The sequence below is a fragment of the Mixia osmundae genome (genome assembly GCF_000708205.1).
Source record: "Mixia osmundae IAM 14324 unplaced genomic scaffold scaffold_10, whole genome shotgun sequence".
Lineage (NCBI taxonomy): Eukaryota > Fungi > Basidiomycota > Mixiomycetes > Mixiales > Mixiaceae > Mixia > Mixia osmundae.
The window spans coordinates 223,305-235,839 of NW_014575554.1; the positions used below are offsets into that span (position 1 = coordinate 223,305).

Genomic DNA, 12,535 nt, shown 5'->3' on the forward strand with positions numbered 1-12,535 from the left:
TTGCACTTTGCTCGTCGCGTCGATCGACAAAGCTCTTTGGACAGAAACAGGCGTGTCAGGCGTCAGGCTCGCAAGGGCGCAGAGGCAGCACGAGAGAGTGTACATTGATCAGAAGGGAGAGATCTGCTGTGTGCACTCAGGTGCGAGACCCAGACGCCCACATCTGCAGAAAGGCGCGCCACATGCTCGCGACGTCCATGCCCGTACCGCTGAGTCAAAGCACATCGCGACAGACACCAGGCGGCGTACGCTACTCGCCAGACTCACTCTCGCTCTCGTCCTCATCCGAGAGTAGCAAGCGCGTGCAGACGAGCTCGCCTGCGAATCGAGGAACGCGCACGTCACAATTCGTGCAAAACAGCCTTGCAAGTACGCCTCTTGCCCCTCGCCGATACACAGTGACGCCCGCAGCTTCAAGTGCTTCGACTGCCAGTAGTCTCACTCTCGTCGACGGCGCGCAGCAGCGGGACGCGTCCGACTCGCCTTCAACCGCTGCCGCGTACAAGGGCAAAACGACGACAGAGGGCATCCATGCAGCCCTTGCGCCGTCTAGCTACTCTGTCTGGAAATCACAGCAGCAAGCACAGACCAGTCAAGCAAGGACGCGCTTTGAGCCGAGCAAGATGATGTCCTCGCCTACAGTGGAGCGGAAAGAGCCAGATTGGCCGGCAGAGAGGCCGCGCACTCGCTTCGATCTGCCCGAGTCAGAACAAGCCGATACCATCACTTCCGGCACTCAGTCAGGGTCAGACTCGGACGTGGAGGCGAAAGGCGCTCACACAACGAATGGTTCTGTCGGCCGTGGCGCATTGCTGCAATCAAAAGGAGACGATTCCGATGCATCTGAAGCTTCGCCGCCCATGCGATGGACAGCATCGGCATATGCAGCCCATGCTAGCCGTATAGCGACCTCAGTATCCAAGACAGCGCCTGCTTCGAGCACGCCTCTATCGCTGAGGCAGCAGATCAGGCTCGAACGCGCCCAGAGGAGGGAGGCCGAGCAAAGAGACGAACAGCGTTTGGACGCTGGCAGGGAACAGCTTGTTCCTCATCGTCAAACACATGTCCAGTCTTACTTGGAAAGCCTGCCCGGAACTCAGCAGCGAGGGTCTCCTGCCCGACTGACCGCGTCGCTCCGTGAGCCACCTTCAGGATCCAGTCCTGATCATAGCGTGTCCCTCAGTAAGTCCGCACATTGGCACAAGATCGCAGCATTGAACCTGCTTGGACCAGATGCCGGCACGCCAGCAGCTCGACTACGTGATGCGTTTCAGCGAGCAATGAGTCCAACCTCGCCCAGCCCGATCGCCATGCCATCGCGACTGCGCAGCTCGAGAAGTCCCGAGCCAATTGCAGCAGCGAGTCCGTTGACGCGCTCCTCGGCCGGCAGAGAGCTAGGACGGGAGCCAGTACTGCCCGTACGTGTCTCTCCGCCTCGGCCACCCTTGTCGACCGCTTTCTTACGGCGACGGCCCTTGCTCCAGCCCGGCGAGAAGACGTCGTCGTCCGAATCGGAGCCAGAGCGCGGCGATGATGACGAGGCCGGTCAATCTTTGAGCTACTATCCCCCTGCGAGACCAGCTCGCGTAAATGTCGGCTCGCTGCCAAATCATGCCTCGGCCAGGACGAGCGACCAGCCTGCGAGAACGCAGTTCTTGTCCAAGCAACAGCAGAGTTCAGCAGAGTCGGAAAAGCAGACGGAAGCGACAGACGAGGAAGAAGAGGAGAGTGAAGAAGGCGTAGGCGCCGAAAGCGACAAGGAGATCGTGCTCAGTCGTTTCAAATTCTCCACGCCGTCGCATAAATCTGCTGCTCTAGATGTTCCTCCCACACCTCACGTGCCGGGTCATCTGAGAACGCCCGCAGCCGTCGTAACAGCGGGTGCGAACGATGAGCTCGCGCAGACTCCGCCATCCCACTCGGGTCCCCTCAGCATGCCTACGCCACATGCACCGGGTCATTATGCGCAGACGCCCGCGAAGATGGCCGAATCTGTTGTCGATACTTCTGCTGCGACGTCTCACGAGCCCTCGCCTGCTACGACAGATTTTATAGGTAGCAGCATCGCTAGCGCGCCCAGTGACTACAAACCGATACATTTCAAGCCTGTCAAAGACACGACAGTGACAGAAGGCCCTGCACCATCGCCACTGTCCGTCAAGCGCGATAGCAAGCAGTCTAGAGAAGATGTTCGCACGGGCATACAGCAAGTGTTCGAGCGCCTGAACGAATTGATCAGCGGTCTCACAACTTCAAACGAGTGCGTGGTCTCTGCTCAGGCATCCCGATGGTGATGGATGAAGCCAGTTCGCACAGATCTGCTACAATCGCATCGGAAGCGCTCGAACGGCTGTCAAAAGAGGACGAAATAGAACAATCGGCCGATCTCATCGCTCGATTACAATCAGATCGGCAGGAATTGCAAGCCAAAGCGTCCGAAGCTGCAGCACTCGAACAAGAGCTTACTGAGCAGCTTGCAAGGCTACAAGCAAGCGCGCCCGTTGAGCCAGATCGCGTACCAACCGCTGCTGCTCAGCCGGATGCAGACACACAATCACGAGCAGTCTGGCAGACGAGCTTACCGCTCGCATTGCTCGCTTCTCAGCTACTGTTCATCGTAGCAATCTCGTGTGTACACGTTTGCTGGCAGACGTCTTGAGCTAACTCAATCTGCAGGATCTGGAGTTCGCCACTGCAGCAGGCGTTGATCGATCTCTTCACGCTCCATGACATCGATTTGAGTCTCGTTTGCAGGCGGATCCTCGATCTGGCAGCGGGAAGTGTCGCTTTCCTGTCGCAATGGAGCAAGGAGGGTGCGAGTGCAGAGACGCATAGTCATCTGGCCGAGGTTATCTTGTTGTAGAGCAGATTGCTTGTATTTCACAACAACAGGATCTTCTGCACACAGACTACTCGCGATGCAGAAGCACGAAGCCGCCAAGGACAGCTGAGAGCATGTTAGGGACGAAGCCAGGCTGAAGAGGTCTATCATACCGAGCAAAGCGTATTTGAGCTTGGGAAAGTCGTTCATCGCTATGGTGACATAGCCCACGAAGGGGACGTATCCTTTGACTTTGCCGACGATATGGCTGCGTTGTAGATACTGTAGACCGTTGTAGAGCGAAATGTCATCTGTCGGGTTGTTGTCGCCTTTTGTCACTGCGGGCGAGAGTATGAGCCTGCGGATCTGACACTTTGATCCGTTGGAAACGTACTGATCCATTGCTCTTGCACGCCTTGATGAGTGACGACCATGCTGAGGTTGGCTTGCTTGACCGGCTTGGGGTGTCTGTCTGCGCGTCAGCCAGGCGCGTGTTGCTAAGGCCTTTCAGACGTACTCATCGTGAACTTCTATGATGCGATGGACAATTGGAATGGCAGCGCCCGGCACGTTGTAGACTGGGATATCGCCTGCTCTGAGGGGCTCTTTGGGCGGTAGCGCCAGGAAGAGCAAGTCGCCTCGATAGAACGCAGGTTCCATTGAGCCACTGGAGCGAGTGGCCGATGAGTACGCTTCAGGTAGACTCGTTCACCTGTCTGACCTGAGTACGACGACGATGGGTGACTCTGTATTGGTGACGATACTCATGCCTTTCCACATGGCCAAAGCGGTTGACAAGACAGTGACGAAATTGAGCACCTGAGCGAGGACCTGCCAGCATGGCTCGTCAGCGAAGTCTCACAGATAGCGAAAGGGCTGCTCGCATGTCGTACGCCAAGCCTGCGAAGCTGCTGTAGCTCTGACAGCATCGCCTCGAGATGCGCCAAAACCAGGCACGAAGGGAGCACGACGCGCTTCGAATTCCGTCTAGCCCCAGATAGCTCGCCTGCTTCGACCCTCTGACCTTTAGGGGAGTCTCGATCGCTCTCAGCCCACAGCCCACTGTCTTTTTCCTCAGGAACTTGGTTCAGACGCACGAGCTTGATCGATCGTCGGCGTTCGTCGCTCGCACGCACCGGCCGCTGTAAGATCTCGAGAAAATCTGGTTACCCTCGGGCCCCTCGCTCATTTGAACGTCCTCCCGCCTGCTAGCTTGCCCAACTCATCGCAGGACTTGCTCGATCAGAACCAATAATGTCAAACCTCAGTCGTACAAGCGGTGCTGCTACAAATGGCAATGGCCATGCATCCTCTCGCTTGCCTCATCGTGCTGCAACGCTCGACATGTTCACGGCAACCAGATCGGACTCGATAAGACTCAACGGACACTCGCTCACCGTTGGCCAAGTGGTCGGCCTTGCAAAGTCGACCAGCGATGTCGCAATCGAGAATGACCCAGAGATTGCCCGTAGGGTCGGCGCCAGTGTTGACTTTCTCGCTTCAAAGGTGCGCGCAAGATTCGGCTCATCGATGCACTGCTCATCGCGCGACGCAGGTTGGACTGTCGCTCTATGGAGTTTCAACTGGATTTGGCGGCTCAGCGGATACTCGTTCGAGTGATCCCGCTGCTCTCCAGCTTGCGCTCATCGAGGTATGTCTAGATAAGCGCAAAGTCCTACGGAGCGCTTAACCACTTCCCAACACGCAGCATCAACTCATCGGCGTCACGCCAACTGATCTCACGAACAAGCTCGGGTCGTCTGCCTTCAAGACGACTGAGCCTATGGCCAATCTGATGCCAGAGGCTATCGTCCGAGGTGCCATGGCAATCCGCGCCAATTCGCTTACCCGGTATGTTGCCTGTCGCGTATCTCTCTTGCTGATACTGACATGCGTGGATCAGTGGTCATTCAGCAGTACGTTACAGCGTCCTCGAGAAGCTCTGTCAGCTCGTGCAGAATAAGATCACACCTTGCGTACCTCTTCGCGGCTCGATCTCAGCCTCGGGCGATCTTTCTCCTGTGAGCTTGTGACCTTGTGCAGTATAGGTCGTATACTGATGGCGAGTGTCCAGCTATCATACGTGGTCGGTACGCTGCTCGGTCATCCCGATGTCTACGTGACCGTTACCGATGTTTCCAATCAGAAGCACATCATGCCCGCTGCAGACGCGCTCAAGCAGTTCAACATTGAGCCGATCGTGCTTGGACCCAAAGAGGGCCTCGGTCTCATTGTGCGTACGATGCGCTCAGTCCGCTGATCTTTGCTGCCTGACGATAGTGCTCGAACAGAACGGTACGGCCTTCAGCGCTGCTGCCGCCTCCCTCGCTTTACACGATTCCCAACAGCTGGCGCTCATGTCTCAGATTCTGACGGCCATGTCGGTAGAAGCAATGGAAGGCGCTGCAGACTCGTTCCATCCCTTCCTCCACGACATCGCTCGGCCTCATGTGGGTCAGGTTGAAGTCGCTGCCACGATCTACGATCTTTTGCAGGGCAGCAAGTTTGTCGTTGCTGAGGATACCGAAAAGGAGATCAATGAGGATAAGTACATCCTTCGACAGGATCGTTATGCACTGCGCACGAGCGCTCAGTGGATCGGACCCCAGCTCGAATCGCTCGGTCTGGCTCAGAAGCAGATTGAGACCGAGCTCAACACGACGACGGACAATCCGCTCATCTTTGTCGAGGCAGAGAAGCGTTGCCAAGGTGGCAACTTCCAAGGTACGCGCCTTGCGCTCTTGTATGACTCTTGCTGACTGCTTCGTTCAGCCATGTCTGTTACGCAGTCCATGGAATCCGTCAGACTCTGTCTCGAGCATCTCGGCAAGCTCAGCTTCTCGCAGATGACAGAACTGCTCAATTGCACTATGAACCGTGGCTTGCCGAGTTGTCTTGCCGGCAGCGAGCCGAGCACCAACTATCATTGCAAGGGTCTCGACATCGCTTCGGCCTCGTATCTCTCCGAACTTGGATTCCTCGCCAATCCAGTCAGTACGCATGTCCAGAGCGCAGAGATGCACAACCAGCAGATCAACTCGCTCGCTCTCATCTCTGGCCGAAAGACGATCGAATCTGCGGATGTGCTCACTTTGCTCATGTCCTCGCATCTCTACGCTGTCTGCCAAGCTCTCGATCTCCGTGCTGCCGATGCCACGTTCAGACGCTCACTTGATGCTGCCCTCGTCAAGCTTGTCAAGACTCACTTTGGCTCTGTTGCCGATGCCGATCGTGTTGCAAGCAAGCTTGCCGGCCAGATCTGCCGCAGTCTCGAGTTCAATGGCTCGATGGACCTTGACGATCGCATGACCGACCTTGCCGATGCTTGCTTGGCTATCTGCATTGCTCAAGATGCTCAGCTCACTGTCGCTTCGATCAAAAGCTTCCGTGCAGATCTGATCGTAAGCCTCACGAAGCTCTACGAGGACGCGCGCGCGTCGGTCATCAGAGGCGATCTGTCCGCTGCTCCCTTCCTCGGCAAGACAAAGGCCATGTATCTCTTCGTCAGACAGCACCTCGGCATTTCTTTCCGCGTCGGCGACGTTGCTTCTGGCCAGCCTCTTGCCACAATCGGTCGCTCGGTCACAAAGATCTACGAGGCCTTCAAGTCGGGCGCCATCACGCCCATCATCGCCGACATACTCGCTCATGCCCAGTGAACCTAGCCAACAAAGCCTCGCGCATCTCCTCTCGTAATGTTGTCAGCATCATGCATCCCGTAGAAGACCGGATCGCGTCACATATATTTGACGCGTTTCTGTCACTCTCAGTGAGTGGTGGGGTAGCCGGACCAATGCAAACGGCTCGGATGATCGCTAGAGCTCGTCCGAAGGAGGTACATGAGCAGCACGTCCTTACTGTGTGAGCTGACAGAAGAGCGATATGCAGACAGCACTGTTTCTTTGCGATATTGTAAGCTCTGTGCGCGCTTTACCCCGCGTTGATGCTAATGGCAAGCGTGGGCAGCAAGAGAAATTTCGTAGATAATCCGAGGCTCGGTGCTTGCTGGGCTCATCGTTGGCTTTGCAGGCAGCGCTATCCACTGCTTCAGCGATGTCATTGCAACCAGCTCCAAGCTCGTCAGCTCTCGCGCGCTCTATGCCACGATGAGAGGAAGCTCAGCGACCTGCGCAGGTCCGAGCAGCAGAAGCACTCGACCTGCCCGTTCTCGCGACTGAGCAGTACCCAGATCGGTTGGGCAAGACAGTGAGCGAGCTCAAGATACCGAAAGCGCAAGATGTACTCGGCGAAGCGCTCGCAAAGACTCGCTTCTCCATGTTCATACCACCCGTCAAGGCTGCACTGGAGAAGAGCGCAATCAAGAGCGTGATCATCTGTGGCATCGAAGTATGCTGTCCTCTCGTTCTACCCACAAAGTCGAACTGACGCGTTGGGTAGAGCCACATTTGCGTGCAACAGACCACGCTCGACTTGCTTGACAATGGTACGCGCAACTTGATGTGAGCGCTCGCAAGACTGATGATTTTCCAGGCTACAATGTCTTTGTCGTCGCAGACGGTGTGTCGAGTTGCAATGCGCAGGAAGTACCCATAGCACTCGCGGTATGCTGCCGCTACCTGCACCTATCCCGCTGACGCAAGAGCCATGGCAGAGAATGCGACAAGCCGGTGCGACAGTCACGACGAGCGAGAGCCTCCTCTTCGAGTTGCTCGGCGACGCAAAGGCGCCCGCTTTCAAAACCGTCTCTGGACTGATCAAAGACACGAAAGAGCAGACCGCGGCGAGTCTGAGCAGATTGATACCGCGGCTGTGAGTACAGACGTCATCTCTGTTTGCATCGTGCCCTCTCTGTTCGCTTCGCTTCGCCTCTGAACCTGAAGGTGTCGTCGTCGCGGATGTCGCGTTTCCTGCCACTCGCTGCAGCTCCCTGGCTTCATAGGTTGAGCCGGCTTGCGCATGCTCAGATCTGGACCACCGACGAGCTTGCGCATCGTCAGCAGACGCTCATTCGCTTCGAGCTCGTATGCTCGAACGAAAGTTCAGCCAGCACGAGTTCTAGACAGTGCCAGCGATGGAGGCCCACGGCAGCATTGGCAGAGTAGTACCATCCTCGCCTGTGGCTGCGCGCTCGCAGGCTTCACAGTCATGCTCATCTATGGTACTCGCTTGGAAGTAGTCAGTCTGCCGTCCCCATCACTCTCCAGCTCGAGCTCAGGGCCGTGGTCAGATCAAGTTTGATGCGACTCGTGAAGCTGCCAGGCGAGCCAGGGCTAGCTCTACCATCCAGTGTGACTCTGTCCCTCGCAGAGCAGTCTCGAGATCTATCATAGACGATGACACGGCGCCCATGCGAGCACGCATGACGGCTTGGGTGAAAGATCTCCAGTTACGCATCGTCGAATCGCTCGAGCAAGTGGAGCATACTCAGGCACACGAGCTAGGCAAGCTCGACGACCGTATAGACTCGCCGCCACCCAAGAAGTTCTTCCGTGATGCATGGCTGCGCAAGGAAGGCGGGGAAGGCATCTCTTGCGTCCTACAAGACGGTCAGGTCTTTGAGAAAGCCGGCGTCAATGTCAGCGTCGTACATGGCACGCTACCGCCTGCCGCAGTCAAGCAAATGCGCTCTGATCACGCGGACAAATTTGACGTGCTTTTGTTTGCTGTCGCGCAGCAATGTCATATACTGACAAGAGCGCACAGTGGTATGACGGCGCGTCGCTCCTGCCTTTCTTCGCTTGCGGCATCTCCATCGTTGTCCATCCGCGCAATCCGATGGCACCTACAGTCCACATGAACTATCGCTACTTCGAGTGCGAGGGACCTGTAGATCATCCTGTCTAGCGCTGACACATTCAGCAGAGTGGAAGATCCCGCCAATGCAGGCGCACCACGTGCTTGGTGGTTCGGCGGCGGAACGGATCTCACCCCAACCTACCTCTTCGAAGATGACGCGCGACACTTTCACAAAACGCTCAAGAAGGCCTGCGATGCACACTCGCCAGGCTTCTACCCAACTTTCAAGGCCTGGTGCGACAAGTACTTCTGGATCAAGCACCGTCAAGAAGCTCGCGGACTAGGCGGGATATTCTTTGACGACTTAGGCCTCGAGGACGGCATCACCCAGAGTGATAGATTCGCGTTTGCTCGGACTTGCGGCGAAGCTTTCCTACCTGCTTACATACCCATCATCAACGCGCGCATGCGGACAGATTTTGGACAACGAGAGAGGCGGTGGCAGCAACTACGTCGGGTTAGTCAACCGTGTCTTCGAGCTTCAGAGTGAATTGACGAGTCTAACAGAGTCGCTACGTCGAATACAACCTCGTGTACGATCGAGGCACCCGTTTCGGCCTCAACACGCCCGGCGCGAGAATCGAGAGCATCCTCATGAGCTTGCCCTTGACTGCCAGGTGGGAATACTGCACAGACGCGGCGGAGGATCCGGCATCACCGGAAGCTCAGCTGCAACGAGTCCTCAACTCGCCAAGAGAGTGGGTCTGACGAGATTGCATCGTCTACTCTCTGCGGCGTGCTCACGCGCTAGTAGCCTCCGTCGGCACTTTCTCTTGAGCTTTCTCTTGCGCTTTGTCTTTTGCGTTGTCTTCTTCGCGCTTCTTGCGACGATGCTTCTTGGACTCCAATTCGTGCCAATCGCCTTTGACATCGCCCAGACTGCATATGCGCATGTCAGCACTCACTCCCTGCCATTCACGAAAAGCTCACATAGATGGTATTTCTGGTGCAGGCTCTTCGCTGAAGTAGTCTGAAGCGAGAGCTTGCGTAGCTGACCAACGCTTGGCAGGATTGTTCGCAAGTAGCTTGAGGGCAAGCTCGACAGCAGCTTCTGTCGTGAGATGCTTCCTGCAACTCCTGCTGATCAGCATGAATTGAAGCATGATGCCCGACAAGCGTACGGATAGTATGTTTCGCGCAGGATGTTGGGCAGCTGCTGCTTCGGCTTAACGAGCTCGAACCAGGGGAGGTCTGCAACCTCTGGCCAGTCGTCAAGCGTCGGCGTGCCCATAATCTTAAACGTCGCGCTGAGCTGATCGATTTCGTCTTGACCCTGGAAGATCGGACGCGAAGTGAAGAGCTCGACGAAGATACAGCCTGCACTGAACATATCGACCTCTTCGCCGTAGACTGTTCCGCCAAACAGTAGCTCAGGCGGCTTGTACCACTGAGTGATGACCCGATTTGTGTAGTCGTTGTTGCGGTGAGGCACGTAGAAGCGAGCCAGCCCGAAATCAGCGAGCTTGACATTGCCGGATCGATCGAGCAGGATGTTGCTGCCTTTCAAGTCTCGATGCAGGACGTTCCGGCTGTGAATATATTGCAGGCCAGACAGAAATTGCTGCATGATCGATTTGTTATGCGCCGCTGTCAGCTCTAGCTGGGGATGGTGTAGCACGCCAGTCAGATCATAGTCGAGGTATTCAAAGACCATGTACACGTGGCCTTTGCAGAGCGATATCAGCGCCATAATAGAAAGAATGAGCCCAGCACACCTTGCGAGACCATCATCTCTAGCAGCGTGACGACGTTGGCATGACTCAGGCTTTGTAGTAGCTTGATCTCGCGCACAGCAGTGACCGGGAAGCCGTCGCGTTCTTGCTCCATGCGTATACGCTTCAACGCGACCATCCGATTATTCTCCCGATTCCTGGCCTTGTAGACTTTGCCGAATGTGCCTTCGCCGACTTGTACTAAGCGCTGATAGACCTCCTCCGGCTCTGCTTGGGGCTTCACTGCAGCCGGCATAGCCGTAGTCACGGCGTCTTGTGTGCCATTGCTGACCGCATGTTTCGCTGCGCCATTGACAGGTGACGCTCGCTGACTGTCATCGTGCTGTCGCATGTGATCACGAGACGAAGAAGAATCTTGTCCTGCCTGCGGCGAATCGCGGTAGCCATGTCCACTCAGATTGCCGTTAGTTGCGCTCGGATAAGAGACGGGCGGTGGCGGTGGTGGAGAGGTGAGCATCGACGAATCATACGGAGACTGTTCGCGCCTTTGCGAAGGTGTTCTGGACCGTGAGGGTGCATATGACCTCTCATCGCTTGCGTCTTGACGCCTCATGTCGGACGGATGGACTGCTGTATACTGATCTGGGACAGTAGCTGAAGTGTAAGCATTGGCTTTGAGTCTGTTGATGGGCGCAAATCCGGCAGGCTTTGTTCGAGCGACATTGAGTGTAGTAGTCAGTTCTGGCATTGGTGGCATGCGCGATAGGTCATGCCCGTGAGTCAGAGCGTATGGATCCGCGCGATAGTGATCGTCGAGCGAGGCAGGATGGCGATCATAGGTGGGAGCCTCGCGATAGTCGTCACGATCATATCGAGGCATATCACGGTAGGCATTACGATCGTACAGATGCAGTGCTTGTCTCGCATCGCGTTCGTATGGATGCAAGTCGCGTGGCAGCTCGCGGTCGTACATTGGCGGCAAATCGCGATCGTAAGGCCTTTGCAAAGGTTGAGGGGAATAGTCTCTTCGCCTGGGCGGGGAAGGGTACCGTCTTCGATCGTAGTCATACTCATCTCGCGACCGCACAGGCTGTCTCGTATCTGGCCGACTGGGTAGAGCGTATCGAGTGGGCGCGGCACCATTACGTTGCTTGTCCCTATCAGAACGAGGACTGGACGATTTCTCGCGCCGTCTTTCCTGTCGTGGACTATCAGCGCGCCTTCGCTTCTGCACGCGGTCTGTACGAGCGTGGCCCTCGGGCGTCGCAGAGCGAGAGGATCGTCGATGCCGCGATTCACGATGTCGGTGACTGTCGCGCTCGTCAGGCAGGTCTCGCGATCTATCTGATCTACTCGTCGATTGAGATCTAAGTGAGACGTGCTGCTGTCAGATATGTGGAGTTGACGCTCTGAGAGAGGACTCACTGTCTTTGTGGCTCTTCACCGGATTGGCGGTCCGTTCTGGGCCTCTGCAAGCAAAAGGGTGATGAGCACACGGGACAGTCCAGCCGCTTATCCCTTACTGGAGGCAGATGATGAGGAATGTCATATTCCCTTGATCTTTCTTGCGCATGGGGTCTCGCTGCCCTCAGGCTGCCTGCAGGTGGTGGCCGCTCGTATAAATCGGTGGCAGGATTGTAAAGCGCCCGGCTGGGCCTGACAGGCAGCTCGTGCCGGTCTGAAAAGCACATGCAATCAGTTTCTGGACCTCTCCGGACGTTTTGATGCCGCGGAGAGGAGCTTACGAGTAGCTCTGCGGTCCTCTGCTTCTGCGTAGGACGACTCGTGCCGAGAGCCATAATCTCGATGGCTGGACACGTCAGCCTGTCTGTCGTAGTAGTCTGCAGTCTCTCGCCGATGGCCACCATCGTGAGGCAGGTCTCTCCGGCTCCCGGACATGTCTGGCGTATGCAGGCGGCTGCGTACGCTGGCGAGGGTCGAGTAAGCCAAACGGAGAGCGTTGACCTCAGATCACTCCGCGTCTTCGGCCTCGAAGTGCTAGCAGTCTGAGCTGAAGCTGTCTCGAGTCTTGATGATGGATGCCGATCAGAATCAGCAGAATCGAAGTCGAAGAATCGCCATAGTCACTGCGAAGTTGCTCGCTAGCCAACGCGCTTTTGGCGGTTTGGCAAAGGCGGAAGCACAGTGACATCAGATCGAATGAGGACTGTTCAGACTGGCCGCAAGCTCCCAATTGCAATCAACTCATGCGTCCAGCACTGTCCTATGCATGGCTGGTCTGAATATGTATATAGCTCAGTCAGATAGGCTGTAAGCCATGCAA

The 12,535-nt window shown here is 56.3% G+C and overlaps 5 protein-coding genes across 5 annotated transcripts; 3 read left to right on the forward strand and 2 right to left on the reverse strand.

The window, feature by feature from the left end:
- Positions 1-182: 182 nt before the first annotated feature.
- L969DRAFT_96421 (uncharacterized protein) lies at positions 183-2,863 on the forward strand (the record flags this gene model as incomplete). The annotated part of the gene is made up of 4 exons (XM_014710431.1): positions 183-1,182; positions 1,234-2,260; positions 2,317-2,628; positions 2,677-2,863. 4 exons carry the CDS (start codon positions 183-185, stop codon positions 2,861-2,863), a joined length of 2,526 nt encoding a protein of 841 aa, XP_014565917.1.
- L969DRAFT_197174 (uncharacterized protein) lies at positions 2,602-3,805 on the reverse strand. The gene is made up of 6 exons (XM_014710432.1): positions 3,706-3,805; positions 3,543-3,652; positions 3,339-3,488; positions 3,216-3,289; positions 2,995-3,159; positions 2,602-2,947 (listed from the first exon to the last, which is right to left on the reverse strand). The coding sequence occupies exons 1-6, from the start codon at positions 3,748-3,750 to the stop codon at positions 2,910-2,912; spliced, it is 582 nt and encodes a 193-aa protein (XP_014565918.1). The 5' UTR covers positions 3,751-3,805; the 3' UTR covers positions 2,602-2,909.
- L969DRAFT_89901 (uncharacterized protein) lies at positions 3,731-6,552 on the forward strand. The gene is made up of 7 exons (XM_014710433.1): positions 3,731-4,327; positions 4,377-4,472; positions 4,530-4,672; positions 4,725-4,842; positions 4,896-5,054; positions 5,113-5,545; positions 5,594-6,552. Exons 1-7 carry the CDS (start codon positions 4,076-4,078, stop codon positions 6,478-6,480), a joined length of 2,088 nt encoding a protein of 695 aa, XP_014565919.1. The 5' UTR covers positions 3,731-4,075; the 3' UTR covers positions 6,481-6,552.
- Positions 6,553-6,629: 77 nt separating this feature from the next.
- On the forward strand, positions 6,630-9,286 carry L969DRAFT_53410 (uncharacterized protein; the record flags this gene model as incomplete). Its single annotated transcript, XM_014710434.1, has 13 exons — positions 6,630-6,656; positions 6,710-6,733; positions 6,788-6,800; positions 6,851-6,900; positions 6,956-7,168; positions 7,220-7,265; positions 7,313-7,383; positions 7,434-7,591; positions 7,747-7,957; positions 8,010-8,432; positions 8,486-8,595; positions 8,645-9,035; positions 9,086-9,286. The coding sequence occupies 13 exons, from the start codon at positions 6,630-6,632 to the stop codon at positions 9,284-9,286; spliced, it is 1,938 nt and encodes a 645-aa protein (XP_014565920.1).
- On the reverse strand, positions 8,956-12,354 carry L969DRAFT_78413 (uncharacterized protein). Its single transcript, XM_014710435.1, has 7 exons — positions 11,997-12,354; positions 11,775-11,929; positions 11,677-11,720; positions 10,294-11,618; positions 9,700-10,243; positions 9,509-9,646; positions 8,956-9,457 (listed from the first exon to the last, which is right to left on the reverse strand). Exons 1-7 carry the CDS (start codon positions 12,148-12,150, stop codon positions 9,319-9,321), a joined length of 2,499 nt encoding a protein of 832 aa, XP_014565921.1. The 5' UTR covers positions 12,151-12,354; the 3' UTR covers positions 8,956-9,318.
- Positions 12,355-12,535: the final 181 nt, after the last annotated feature.